General features: G+C 35.4%; 2 protein-coding genes across 3 annotated transcripts in view; both read right to left on the bottom strand.

Moving 5' to 3' along the window:
• The window catches only part of gucy1b1 (guanylate cyclase 1 soluble subunit beta 1), a 48,382-nt gene extending 42,548 nt beyond the window's left edge, over positions 1 to 5,834 (bottom strand). For both annotated transcript variants that reach the window (XM_079615431.1, XM_079615432.1), the window contains exons 1-5: positions 5,644 to 5,834; positions 5,117 to 5,190; positions 4,199 to 4,299; positions 3,788 to 3,906; positions 2,828 to 3,025 (exon numbers count right to left, since the gene is read on the bottom strand). In XM_079615431.1, coding sequence (XP_079471557.1) covers positions 2,828 to 3,025; positions 3,788 to 3,906; positions 4,199 to 4,299; positions 5,117 to 5,190; positions 5,644 to 5,646 — 495 coding nt within the window. In that variant the 5' untranslated portion in view covers positions 5,647 to 5,834. The remainder of the gene's footprint in view (positions 1 to 2,827; positions 3,026 to 3,787; positions 3,907 to 4,198; positions 4,300 to 5,116; positions 5,191 to 5,643) is intronic.
• Positions 5,835 to 6,788: 954 nt separating this feature from the next.
• Positions 6,789 to 14,320, bottom strand: gucy1a1 (guanylate cyclase 1 soluble subunit alpha 1). Its single transcript, XM_079615641.1, has 8 exons — positions 13,897 to 14,320; positions 13,630 to 13,688; positions 13,170 to 13,258; positions 12,371 to 13,086; positions 10,094 to 10,579; positions 8,932 to 9,075; positions 7,954 to 8,108; positions 6,789 to 7,514 (listed from the first exon to the last, which is right to left on the bottom strand). The coding sequence occupies exons 1-8, from the start codon at positions 14,128 to 14,130 to the stop codon at positions 7,343 to 7,345; spliced, it is 2,055 nt and encodes a 684-aa protein (XP_079471767.1). The 5' UTR covers positions 14,131 to 14,320; the 3' UTR covers positions 6,789 to 7,342.
• Positions 14,321 to 14,877: the final 557 nt, after the last annotated feature.

Below are 14,877 nucleotides of genomic sequence, written 5' to 3'. Positions count from 1 at the left end.
ATGTTAACATAAGCTAACATTAGTTAACACAAACTAACAATTAACAATACTTCTACAGAATTAATCTCAATTAATCTTAGTCAATGGTCATTTTAACATTTACTAATACATTTTAAAAATCCAAAGTTGTGTTTGTTAACATTAGTTAATGCATTGTGACCAGGGGCCTCATTTATAACCGTTGCATATGCACAAAACAGGCTCTGAAAGAGGCGTACGCACCTGCACGCAAACTCTGACCCATGCGTATGAACGTTTTGGAGACAGAGCAGTTTGGCGACACCGATGGTGAGCTGGAGTTAAATGTCTTTTTGGTCACTTTTAGACAGAAAATCGAAAGAAAATTAGACATATACAGAAAGATAATACAAATATAATTTCACTCACCAAGCCTATCACTTGAAGCAAATATCAATCCCTTCTTAAATGTCCGTGCCAGCGAGCACGTTGGACCGTTTAGTGAAACTGATGCATATCCTATCTAACGGCAGATGAAGTAAAACCGCAAATCTTCATTGCATGTTCACAATAACAGTTTAAATAAAATAATGATTGAAACTATGTTTTACTTCTGATATAAACATTTATATTAAATATGCCATTCTCGTTAATGGAGTTAAACACTTAACATGAAATTTACAGAGAAGTTCAAACATTTTTTATATTCAATAAATATAAATATTTGTTGTGGATGCAATGCTTTTGAACATTTTTCCTCTGGCATGCTATGTTTTAATGTTTTAACTACAGAGATAATTGTTTCCATTAAAAATATAAATAAATGAAAATACTATTTGGTCAGTGGAAAAGATTGAGAAAAACTTTCTCTGAAATGTATTTTACACTATTTGATTTATTTATTCAAAAACAAGGCAAGGATAGGCTACTAAATGATTTGTATTAATGTAATGTGACGGCACATATTTTCATATTTTCCTAATATCTTGTATCCTACCGTTCAACATGTTATCACGTGGATGAATAATCATATGCAAATGTTTTATAAATGAGGCCCCTGGAACAGGAACAAACAACAAACACATTTATTGTTACCAACTAACATAAAAAAAGTTTCATAAATGCTTTCAAAATATATTACTAATTATTCGTTCATATTAGCTAACAAATTAACTAATGTTAACCTTGATTTGCCTTTTTAAAGAAAATTAAGGATTAGTCCAAATATTTTTTTGTGGTAATCAGCATTATGCCACAAAAGTTGCTGATTGATATTAATTTGTATTGAATATTCCTTTTAAGACCAAAAAAGACTGAGTCTAATGGCGTCTTGTGATTCCAAACAATATGAAACCCTAGACCACAAAATCCGTCTTATGGGTCAATTTTCAAATGTATACATCACATGAAAGCTGAATAAATAAGCTTTCCATTGATGTATGGTTTGTTAGGATACAACTGTTTGAAAATCGGGAATCTAAGGGGGCAAAAAAATCTAAATATTGAGAAAATCACCTTTAAAGTTGTCAATTTATGTTCGCGGTTGTGCTGCATTCACTCACATAAATAAAATGTTGATATATTTAAGGCAGGAAACTTACAAAATATCTTCATGGTTCATGATATTTACTTAATATCCTAATGATTTTTGGCATAAAACTTTGGCGACTTATGACTGGTTTTGTGGTCCAGGGTCACATATCATCTTAAGTGCTTAGAGCCCAGGGTCAGTGAACTCCTTCTTGTCTTCAGTTCTTGCATAGCATTTAGACTAAGCTAAAAGAAAGTTACAGCTTCAAGTGTGTCTGAGTGTTTAATAAAGGAGAATGTTTAGTGGATTGAGTATGAGTCAAATACAGAAATAACTTTTGGAATTTTTTACGTAATGAAGACACTCATTGTAGTGTCGCACTGTTTTCTCTTTAGAAATATTCCTGAAAATGGCCCCAAAAGTAGAAATACCGCTAAAAATGGCCCTACAAGCTTTTGTTTTATTGTAGACATCATATCAGCTTGGACTGAATACAGAGAAGCTGTTGTTTTTTCTCTCTCAGCTTGAAGTTGAGCCCATTCCACTGACGTCAAGTCGCTGTCTCTTTGCCTTGCTGTCACCATGACGACAATGGCTAACATTTTTTTTTCAACAAGTCAGGTGTTGCATTTCGAGGGTCTGTCGATTGGACTCCCTCATTTCACACTAAGCCCAGATGGAGAGAGAAGGACGGAAAGAGCAGTCTGCCATCTGGGGGATGATTAGCTCTGGTTGGGTAAGGGGGATTTATTTGAAAATAAGGCAGAGAGTGAAGCACGGTGACAAAGGATAAACCGCAGGGAGTTCATCATAATGTTATGTATCGATGAGCCTCTCTGTGAGAATGAGACTAAATCTACTTCTAATCTACTTCCTGTAATGTTTTGATCATTGCAGATTTTTGCACTCACCAGTGTGTATGTAAAAATACCATTGTGTTTTTAAAAATATATGTCATTATATTATATAAATTAAGATTGTTAAGATTATTTTTTGCTTTTTTAAAGTATCTTATGCTCACCAAGAATGCATTTATTTTAACAACATGTATTAAAAACAGTAATATTTTGAAATAGTAATACTATTTATTATTTCTCTCTCTCTCTCTCTCTCTCTCTCTCTCTCTCTCTCTATCTATCTATCAATCTATCTATATTAATATTAATATTAATGTATAATCAGACCTGTCTTTTGATTAGGGATATAAGAACTGACCACAGGACCATCTTTGCAACCAATCTGAATCTGCCAGGCTATTGACAATTCAAGGAACAAAGCAAAATCTATATGGGAGGATAATGGATAATAAGTGGATAAACAGGCACAGAACAAGCAGACCTTCATCTCAATCTCGGTTCCATGAATCTGCTGTGCAACCGTCTTGATGATGCCTATGACGATGTCCTGAAGACCTTCTCTCTCAGAGTAATAGTGTAGAATAAGGTTGTTCCCTTTCTCTGCATCCGTGCAGCGGAAGGATGGCGCGCGCATGCCGGGGTAGATGGTGCCCAGATGGTCATGCAATGCGTCCAGATTCTGAAGGAGAGAACAAGAGGATCTCAATGTGGAGATGCAAAGATTTTTGCTCAGCTGGAATAAGTGAATGCAAGGAAAAGGGGTGTACTAAGTTACATGCGACTCAATATTTAAAGTAGTGAAATCAATCTAGTCATTTAAAAAATATGAGAATTTCAATTAGGCTGGCAGCATCACACTCAAACACACATTTACAACTAATAAGAAATTCACACTATATGATAAACTGCAGTAATGAGTTTAAATGAATATTTAAATATAGAAATAAATATATAGAAATACATTATTTTATCTATTTAAAATATATAATAATAAATAATGATAAAAAATATATATAACAAATACATTACATTTTTTTAAACTAAGCCGCTGAAAAACAGCTAAGCATGACTTTCTCTTATTTTTTATTTTGTCATTTACTATGGACACAGCCTTAGCATATAATTTTTTTACAAAATAAACCAAATAAATTATGTTCTTTGAAAAACACGATCTGTAATTCATATTATTACTTCACAAATTGCTAGTGAAAGGACCTTAAGGATTATTTAAAATGTATCGCTGATAATGTTATTGTCAATTCTGACACAAAACATACCATTTCCAATCTAACAAAACTGACCCAGTCTATTATTATTTTTAACTATTCTAAAAATCCCCCTCACATGCAATGTGTGAAATAGAAAACAGAGAGTGCTGCTTGCGTCACTTCCTCGACATTGCTGCTACTGATTTTGGGTGATAAAAACCGTAGCCTCTTACTTGTAAGAATTCACGGACATTAGAGCCCAACACTCGGAGAATGGTGTCATAGCCAGATTCCTGACAGAACTCAAAGAACATTTTCCCAAACATTTGCAAGATGCCTCCAGCTTCTATTTCTAGTGGAGAAGATATCATATTTAAATCAACAAGGAAAAGAAAAAATATAATCAAAACCATCAAGTAGATTTTTACATTCAAACTAAGTAATTTTGCTACATTTTATTGTATAACACCAGTTATACAATCATATATCATGATGTTGTTCTGCATCAACCTGTGAACTAATAGAACCTTTATAATGAATAACATCTGTTTAAATAACACTTAACAATGATATATTTCATTAATTAATTTAAGTTTTTAGCAAATTATTATCTTCATCCTTCCACAAAAAAGAAAAAAACGTACTCAGAACTTTGCTTGCAGCAGCCACAAGGTCATATGTTTTGGCATCTTCATAGATAATTCTGACCAGAAACTGTCCTTCTACATCAACCTGGGCCTCTCTCCTGAAAAAAAAAAAAAAAAAAGATCATATGAAAGATTAAGAACATCAAGCAATTACTATTACATTATCAAATTAACAGAAACCATATTAATGGCTAGAAAATAGAAATTTAGAATTTTTCAGGTAAAAAAAATGATTTCCTTGACCATATTACAAAACTGAGCTGGAAAAAAAATCAGCATTGACCAAGAATGACCAAAGAGAAGTTCAGTCAAAAAGTTGAAACAGAATCAACAAGGGAAAACACTTGTAACGCTCAACCTAATAATAGAACTGGAAACATCATTAATCATGCCTGGTACACTGCACTGAGAGATGCTGCTAACCTTGTTGTGATAATTCTGAACCTCTATGAAAAATTCTGCAATATCTGAGTCCAACTACTTTAATGTTGCCAGAACATTGAGTGAGACTCAAGCTCACGACTTGAGCCTAAACAGACTCTAAAACATATGTTTACATTAAGCACAGCTGTGACTTGACAAGACTGCTCTTAAAAGTCATGTCAAAGAGCTGGAGGAAGTTAAAATAAAGCTGAACTATTTGTACAAGAGGAAAAAGTTGTACGCATGTGACCTCACCCCACGACTTCTCATGCTCTGAGTCTGAATTAATGAAAAAGTGCATCTGGTAGTAAAGGCTGCTATCACAACATCCTGAGCTATTGATATAAAACATTTATTTGGAAATGCAACTACTTTTTCCCCTATTTAGGTATTGAGTGCGGAGAATAAAATAGCAATTGTTGAAATTTTAACATTGAAGATTTAACATCACATTGATGTAATATTGTAATATAGAACTACATTTTAACTCACTTGATGTCCTCCCACACATCTGGACCATAATTTCTCAGCACCAGAAGTTCCAGTGCGTGGTTCACAAAACCATACTGCCAAAAAAGAGAGAGAGATACAAATGTGAAATACAAATACATACACAAATACAAATATAAAATGTCTTTATCTGTGACTATATATATATATATATATATATATATATATATATATATATATATATATATATATATATAGCAGAATAATGCATTATTTGCTTATTGTTTACCAATTTAGCCTATTTAAATGTGCTGTAGTGCTTTTTGTGCGTAAATCAAAACATGAGCTGTGGTTTCCTGAATAGGTTACATTTTACCACACAATGAGGCAATACAACAATTATTCACCTATAATACACAATAACATTTTTGAGTAATGCCTTATTTCCATCGCTTTTACACAGCCGATGATACTGTAAACTACAGAGCAAATATTTAGGCTAAGTTACGTGAATAGTGGCAAGAAAATAAATACAACACACGTACAAACGGATTCATATTGCTACATACCATGTTTCGGTTAATTCGCCAATCCCTTTTCTGATAGATTAAATCACTAAACACCAGAACTGACGAACCGTACAGCTGTTACGGTTGAAACCACCATTCCTGAAACGAGCTCATTGTTATTGACAGAGGATGTAGCCAACGGGAGCGCGGGGATGCAAAGAGTACACACAGCTGGCTCTCCCTATTTGCATTTCGCTAGATCCCGGATACAGGAATTATACTACGTTGAAGGATTGTCTTATGAATATTAATTACGCAACATGACGTTATCCAGAAGACCTACCTGATTGGCTGCGAGGTAGACGTTAGTAGGTGGGTGCTAATAAACTGGCGAATCAACGATTTCTACTATGGTTGAAGACCTGGCAAATAAATATTAATTAGGTTACGTCTTGTACGCTCCGGGTAGGTTACCAAGCAACTCCAGCATGACCTTATTAATATTCATAGACCAAGTGCAAGTGCAATGCAAAGGAGATAATCATTGGAGTGACTTAGAAAGATCGTAAGATTGTTATTAATCGAAATAGCCTACTTTTTTTCTTTTTGCTATCAAATTAAGCTTTTTTTTTTATAGCTTAAAGACGTTGGATTTTTACAGTCTGGTTGATAGTCATTAGCCTATTTAAAATGGCAAGATATAGGCCTACAATTTCTCTAATTTTCTCTAATTAAGTGCTAGCAAATGCAAACCTTTTGAACCAGAATGTGTCAATTTTGGATTTTGTAGGCCTGTTCTTCAGGCATTTACTGAAGCTAACCTTGGTGCATTCCTGTTCCTGCAATTATAATTCTTATAAATGTTATGTTATATTTCAACAGTTTTATCGGTTGTAATATAGCCTATAATAGTGACGAAATGTATGGAAGCAAAAAAATGATATGATTGTGTGAAATGTTAGCCACAGACAGGATTACCCATACATTTCTGTGTTGTACACCATACCACCACATTACTTTTTATAAATCATGGATTTTAGGAAATACCCCACATGACCCATGTTCTGTTCAAAAATGTTAAGACAAAGTTAAGAGACCGCAGAATTTATGATAATGCAACAGTGTTATCTTTTATGTGGTCTCTCTTTCACTCGTTTCATAGAAAGAGCAGGTGGCATAGAATCATCAACAACAAACAAAACTTTCAATAAAGCATGTTTATTACAGATCTATTACAATACAAAAGAAATGTCACAATGTTTAGTTCAATAATGATTGTGGATGGGCTCTGCTGAGGTGATGCTTTACTGTGTGCTTTTCTTCGCCTTTACTGTGTACTACAATGACGTGCTCTATTCAGATTATTGAAATGATACTTGTCCTTAGACTATAAATGATTCACTCTCTTGACTCTAGAGTTTAAAGAAATCAATCATTATAGATACAAATGTGGATCAATGACATTCTTAGCTTTTTAGATTTTTGGTATACAGTTAGGAAGTCAAAATAAACTAATGACATATAATTACTTTTAAAACAGTCCAGTCGATCAAAATCACAGGACTCATGACGCCACTGTGAAGAAAAACACAGTGCTCAATGAAACCCTTCTAATGAGTGTTATTTGATAGCTTTTAGGCAACATTCAACAGTTGGATGATAAACTACCTCTGGCTCAACTAAAACGATACACAGAGTGACAGGCAGTATTACTGTTTTCACTGTTTCCAGCATTCGTTGTCTGAGAGATTTTGTGTTTTCATCCACTGGGCTGAGTTTCCTCTGTAGCACAGACTCTGGAAGCAGCACTTGTCTTTTGATCACAAGCCTGGAGAAAGTAACAAACTCCAGGGATGTCAGTGGGGAAGTTGGGCGGAAGATCCTCTCTTCTCCGGGGGATGAGAATGAACTCTGGACAATCTTTTAACAATCTGAAATGAGAGAGAAGTAACAAATTGTCCTAAAGTCCACTTGCAGGTATACACAGTAAAACTGTTAGTGTTAAATCAGCTGTAACAGAGTGGAATGTGACGAAAATACTTATGTTTTGGCTCAGCCAGAAATGATTTAAGGATTATCTTATTCTTTCTTAAGCATAAAAAAACAGAGGAATGTCCCTGGTCTTCGTTTATGTAAAACTAATATAGTTGCTGACACTTCATTGTAAAATAAATAGCTGTTGAGCTCATTTATGTTCAAATCATTTTACTCCCACTTAAAGATTAAATATGTGTGTATATCTCAAAACTACAAGATAATTAGAAACATGCTGATTCAAACATAATAATAAAAAAAACATTTAGTCAAACAGACTTGCCAATATGAGATGTATACAGAAAAAACAAGCAGGAGCTTTGTCTCTGTTTATACCTGTATGTGGTGGGACTGACGTTAATCTTTCTTGGCAGGCTACAGGACTCAAACTTGTTGGCTAATGTGACATTATTGCCAAAAAGGCAGTAGCGGGGCATCATAACACCGACCACACCTGCCAAAACCGAGCCAGAGTGGATCCCGATACGCATCTATAAAACAAAGCAAGCACTCTGTTAATACATTTAAAATAGTTTTGCTTAACATCTTTCTTCTCAAATTTTCTTTTTTTTTTAATTGTTTATTTCAAACCATGTGTAATATTACTATTTCTGAGCCTCCTGATATCTATTGTTTGCCAATACATTTCATGTTAAAACGATGAAGATTCAACCCAATCTTCAAACCAAACATAAATATTACTTTTCATTTGTTAAGATAAAAATGATCATATTTTAGTGTCTAAAGCAGCAGTATTCATATTCTAATTCCAATTCTGATCAATTATTCTGGGTGACAATTGGGTGACTAGTAATATTAGGCTACACATTATTGCATACGTATATTGTATTGTATACACAATACACAATATTACACATATTACACAACTGGGTGACTAATATTACACATGGTTTGAAATAAACAATTTAAAAAAAGAAAATTTGAGACAATTGCACTGTTATGAATAATATGAACATACCTATTGTTGAGCCTGATACATTAAATGTGACCTTTCAAAAATAATTTTCATTGTAGTGTGAGGGTGTTTGCACAAAAACAAAAATGTACAAGCATTCTGTGTAAATGAGTCACACATCGATTTTATTCTACCATCGAACAACATTGTTTAAACAGTTGCATTATTTTGTTTCATATCAGCAGTCTAGTAAAGGTTTGCATGACAAATTAGAGAAATTTAAATAAATGAATAAAATAATAAAAGACAATAATAAGTATATGGAACATTTGACTCATTACATATTATTTATGCTATGACTGTACTCATAATTTGGAAAAACCTGATGAAACACTAACCTTGATGATCTCCCCCATGGGAGTCGTGACCTCATCCGACAATTCCATCATCTTCAGAGCCATGAGAGCAATCTGGACAGCATGGGTCGGACACTCTTTGTGTAATCCTCCAGCTACACAGTACGCATCACCGATGGTTTCCACCTTGAACGCACAAATGAGGACATATGAAAGGTTATGAGAGCAGAGTGCTAAATATTTCATAACACACCTCTGAGTAAATTCATGGTTCATGGCTGCCGTAATATTCTGAATTGCCTCTCTTGTGACATTCATGTATTAGTTAAAACTAATTAACAGAGCCGTTGTGCATTTAGACAACAATTGAAGTATGATTAATCAATTATATTATATTATTGCATGATTATTATTAGATCATATTTTTTCTGATATCATATATCATGTTTTTTTCATATAATTTCTGATCATATATATATATATATATCAGATCATAATTTTAATTATTAAAAGCTCACCAGTGCATTTCCAACCATGCACCGGATTAGGTCAGTTTCTTACAACGTGAAAGCAGAAGTTTCAGTGTTGAAAGTAAGCTATTTTGAAACCAGCTATAACAAACTAACTTTATGTTAACAAAATGTACAATTTTGACAGCTTGAGAGACATTAATTCCCTGTTATTGCACATTCAGTATGGAGATGTTTGAGACACACATCATGAACCAGCTGAGATATGTTGGGAGAAGACAAGAGGGGAATCTATTTTAGGATATAGCTGTCTGTAAGAATGTAAGCAAAGCCAGACACTAAGCTAAACTTTACCTCCACTGTCTTTTACAAGAAATTCATCTCTGCTGCATGTGTATGGGAAATTCTGCTACAGATTACATTAGCCAACCTCCCAGCACTTTATGAGCCTGCATGTCAGAAATTATGAAAAATGAAAAAGATTTCGGATGAATGATTGTCTCAAAATCCCAAGGGCCCCCAGATAAAGTTAAAAGAACATGCAATCTCCAAATAAAAAAGCAGCCCCTTTTTTGCTACTTTGAAGCTAAAAGACCAAAAAAGGTTTCAATACATATGCCAAAGGACTATTCATCCATGAAGAATTCCACACTTATCAGTAGTGAGTAGCAGTGAAATGTTCTGCATAGTGTTATTTATTTGTTCGGACCAAAGTAGGCTACATTTTCACTCACCTTATACACATCCAGCTCACCGCAGTGGTGATCGAACCTAGTGTAGAGCTCACTGAGCATGTTGACCACCTGCATGGGCGTACAACGTGAACAGGTTGCAGTGAAGCCCACAATATCTGAGAACAGCACGGTGACATGATTAAACTTTTTCGCCTGCACAGGAAGCCCCTGCCACAAACGCTGGGCGACGTTCCCTGGGAATATCGTGAAGAGCAGCTCTACCGTTCGCCTCTTTTCTTCTTCCAGGGCCTGGTGTGCCTGTTCCAGGGCAGCTTTGGCTTTGCCCAAGCGTTTTTTTAGTCCATCTTGGGCCTTGGTCTGCTCCCCAACCAGAACAACATCTCGTAGTGCATTGTGGATGGGAATGTCAGAGAGGTAGAGGCCCCGGCCTGTCAACTCCTCCAGCTTATCCACACACGGAGAACCGAGGAAGAGGAGAGCACTCATTTCTGACATGAAGATCATCTGCCCCTTCAGGTCCATATGCTAAAATGAGAGGGTTGGTAGGATGGGAATTAATTCAGGAATTAATTTGGACAAGTTTGCTATAAATGTGACCAATGTACATATGTACATATATTATATAACATATATTATGTTAATACTTTTTTTTATAATACATAATTTAATCAAGGCACTTTCATGGTTATTCCTCATACGTACTATTTTATTGCGAATTTGTATGAATTTGTACGATCTCATTCATACGATTTCATACAATCTGCTTGAAGGGTTAGGTTAGGTTTAGATGTGTGGTTATGGACGGACTTTTACTTTTTCTAAAAAAAAAAATATTTTTTGGACAAAACTAATTGCGGGTTGAATATAATGTAATTTATCTTGCTCAAAGGTATTTGATTTGCGCTTAGTTTACACATTGTTTAGAAGTAAGCTCCTTAACGTGGTGATCCTGACCATACAGCCTGCCTAAGTATGTAGTTTTGTTTAGGTAAAATTCTTGCTGACTGATGTCCATTTATCTTATTTCAGTAAAATCTTATAGTGTACACTGGAAATATATATTTTTTTGTATTGTATACCCAAAAGATCTGACTTACAGTAGTGTCTAAAAATGATGTTGGATATCAGATGGGATATTTGTTTTTTTATTACCCTAGAAGTTCAATTAAACTATCAAAATATTTTAGATTTGAAGGAAAAACAAAGCACTAAACTTGGTTAATGTATTTATCTGATACAATTATTTGGCAAAAAAGGCAAACTACATGTTTAATTTGAATAATATTTAAGTTTTATTTAAATAATATTTAAATAAAGGGTGAAGATATACATTTTCCAAGGTCGGACATCACTTTCGGCTACTACTGTATATGAATTTGAGTTTTTGAAAAGACCCAAAGCATAATATGAACTATGAACTGCTATTTAGTCTGTGTAAATAAAATGAATGTGCCATTCAGTGCAGTATTTTTTTAATAAAATAATAATATCTTCCTCTATTTTTCCAAAACACTACCGGGGGGTAAAGCTGAAATAAATTCTACTTGATATAGATAAATGTAACTAATAAAGGAAAGCATATTAGACTAAACATTATATGAAACATGAGTGCAAAAACTCCTTATAATGCCTCTGTACCATCAATGTATAGTATGTGTACTGTTTGTTTCTTAAATTAATCTAGATATGAGGTTGCTGTGCAATTCCATTCATGCGATCAGGTAGATCTCATTAATTGTGCCTTTGAGGGGCCTTCCACATCTTGACATTTGGCGCCATGTTCATTTCATCATGGTACAGGACTTTATTGCATTGCCCTTATTATACTGATCATCAGCAACGTAAGAAACTGAGATTTGCCAATATAAATTTCCCCTCAACCACCTCATAAAAACTCATTTCAGATCAGCACGAAGATAAACCTATGAGAAAAAAATCCTACTAATTACTTTGCACTGATTAGTTAAATCATGTTGTGCTTTTTAATTGTCTAATCAACATGAAACCCAAAGCAATATTTGATTCTTCTTTTTCTTTGATACATGTCGATGTGATAAAATGACGCATAGACCTTCAGAGGTTCACATTGTGAATGCAAACTTGCATACATTGCATTCAAAGTTGCAAACATAGATGTTTTTCCACACTCTGTTTAGCTTGTCTTAGCTAAGCAATAAGCTTGACATTTTAGAAAGTCCCAGGTAAGCAGTTTCACGCATAACTGGTGGCCCATTATTAGCATCAGCATTTCGATATATATATAGCATGCAGAGGAAGAAAATGACAGAGGGAGAAAATGGAAAACAAAAAAAATACCTTTCCAGGGCTGTCAGCAGAGCTCGCTCCTTGATGTTTCACCCGTAGCACGAACTGGGTGTTAAGCATGGTCAAAATATCCTGGAAGCTGGCTCGTATCTCGGGTGACACAATGGCAAAGTGCTCATTGAAAACAGGTCTCCTTTGACCATCTCTGTATCGCCCAAGCCTCCTTCTCAAACCATCTCCAATCTGCATCAGGACCATTTCCTGATCCAGGAGAATGTGGAAGGGAAAAGTAGAGTAGAGCAGCGAGAGGGGGATGTCTCCAGACGAGTGTGTCCTCATGGGGCTTGGTGTGAGGCTCCTGCCATCTCTCACTACCACCGAGTACAGCAGATGGGGCTGATGACTGGCCTGTAGAGCACCACTGTCTTTACCCCCCACATCCATTCTGACCTCCACCCGTGTGCAGTAGAGCAAACACGCTGCAGCCTGGATGATGCCAGAGAAGAAGAGCTCAGTGGTGGGGAGGGGGTTGAAGTAATAGACTGTCAGGAGTCCTGGATCTTTGTCCAAGCAGAGGATGGACGCTTGGTGGATGTAACGCTGTACCTCAGGGGTGGGCGGTGTGCTTTGCTTTAAGAGAACATTAAAGCTGTTGAGAAAATCATGGAGAGCTCCCCCCACCACTCTGAGAATATGACCATCCTCCTCATAACAGTCCCGAAACACCTCCAGACCCAGAGAGATCTTTAGTGCATCCATGGGGATACCTTGGATTTAATGTGAAAAATACAATTTATCAAAAATGTAATTCATATTAATGAATATATAAACATTGTCATGCCTCTTTTACCAGTTTTAAGTGAGTAGTTTCTCATGACATCGGATAATTGTTCAGCATTGTCCAGTGTCTGAGATCCATCAGAACTGCATGCTACAGGGCTTTGGACACATATTTAAACATATAGTCAATAAATTAATATGTAGAATGGAACAAGGAGAACAACATCAGAGCACTTTTGAACTTTAGGCTGAACTAATATAATATAATATTATGTTATATAATAATTGACAAAATCACATTGTCAAAATTATAGACCATATAATTGAAAATATTATATAAAACAATGTGGAAAACAAAAATGAAATACTTTGTCATAAGAAAGAAAACAATATTCAAACGATATCTAAAACAGTAAATGGTCGACAAATTGTCAAAATTAAAAATAGTATGATACGAGGACAATATTATAATTCATGGTCAACATTAACAGATGTAAGGCATATTATAATGAAAGGGAAAAACATCTTACCAACTCATGTCTATCTGCTGTTTCATAACTCTGAACAATGCATTTCGCAATTTCTCGAACTAAAAGAAAAAAATAACATTTTTATATAGCATAGCATATTATCGTGTCTGCATAATTATAGTCTGTAATTATTAACTGTCGTTTGTCTGCCTTGCACATTTCTCTTTGCGCGCTTGCAAGCAAAACGCAGAAATTAAACAGATTTTCCAATCCGACGTATAAGAATCTACTGCAAAATATCATCAGGTGAATTAAACATGAATTTACCTCCGGGCACACCAGCTTTCGGATGCTCTCGCCCAGTGAATGCAGATTAACTTTGCTCCGGCTTATTTTGCGTCTGGGCAGAATGTTTGCGATATTGCCCTGCACCTCTCTGGATACTGGCACAACATTCACCGCATTGCTTTCCTCAAAGTCCGCAGGTTCCTCCTTTCCCACGACCATAGAAAAGGGGCATTCACCCGAAATCTTAAGATCCTTCAGTTTAGCGCAAAACATTATTTGCAAAATAGTCCTCCTCACCAAACATGCAGCAAAAATATCTACATTGTGAATATCCGACTGAGACCATTCATGCCCATCCGAATACAGGATAGAAGCATCCTAATAGGTGATGGAAAAATCTCAGCCCAGCAAGGAAATATATTTTGCCCGCACGCACACGTCTTATCCAGGACCAAGCTATTTCAAACTTATCAGCAGCTATTCCGCCTGCATACAATATTCATAGTAAATTACAGGGGCAAATGATGAGCCAATGATCATTAAGTATGGCCAATCACAAGCACTAGTGGAAACCTCCAGCTAGCCAATGGATGCACCGACAGCCAGAGCTCCTAAAAGATGTATAATACTCGTCTGGAGATGCGTGATAATTCTCCTGGAGATGCTGTGTACCATGCGCATCATCCAGTGGATTGGCTGGTAATTTTAGAGGATTGCCGTTCTGCACCGTGTGTTTGCGCGATCCTCAGCTCATTTGATATGCTTTTAGCGACGTCTGGCAAATATGTATATGTGACATACTAGTTTAACCCTATCCGTTGGATTATTATACAACATCACGTTTTATTTCATTCAGATTCCAATTGAAACGTTTCCAAAAGAAAACGCTCTCAACATCTCGCTCTTGGATCTGTCATGTATCATCTCAGAAACAAACAATTTGGACACATGCTGCCCAGTTTCTCGCCAACATAAATTGCCATGCTACTCATTACAGTCGCAAATAGATGTTATGTAAGT

The sequence above is a fragment of the Phoxinus phoxinus genome (assembly GCF_949152265.1).
Source record: "Phoxinus phoxinus genome assembly, chromosome: 6".
NCBI lineage: Eukaryota > Metazoa > Chordata > Actinopteri > Cypriniformes > Leuciscidae > Phoxinus > Phoxinus phoxinus.
This window is presented reverse-complemented; position numbering and strand designations above follow the sequence as displayed.

Bases quoted from the DNA above. Each gene is read 5' to 3' on its own strand.
- gucy1a1 (XM_079615641.1), bottom strand. From the start codon at position 14,130: ATGTTTTGCGCTAAACTGAAGGATCTTAAGATTTCGGGTGAATGCCCC. The intron at 13,689-13,896 runs GTAAATTCATGT...TTTTTCTTTTAG, and splicing joins GAAAGCTGGTGTGCCCGGAG to TTCGAGAAATTGCGAAATGC. The intron at 8,109-8,931 runs GTTAGTGTTTCA...TTTGTTTTATAG, and splicing joins CCATGGGGGAGATCATCAAG to ATGCGTATCGGGATCCACTC.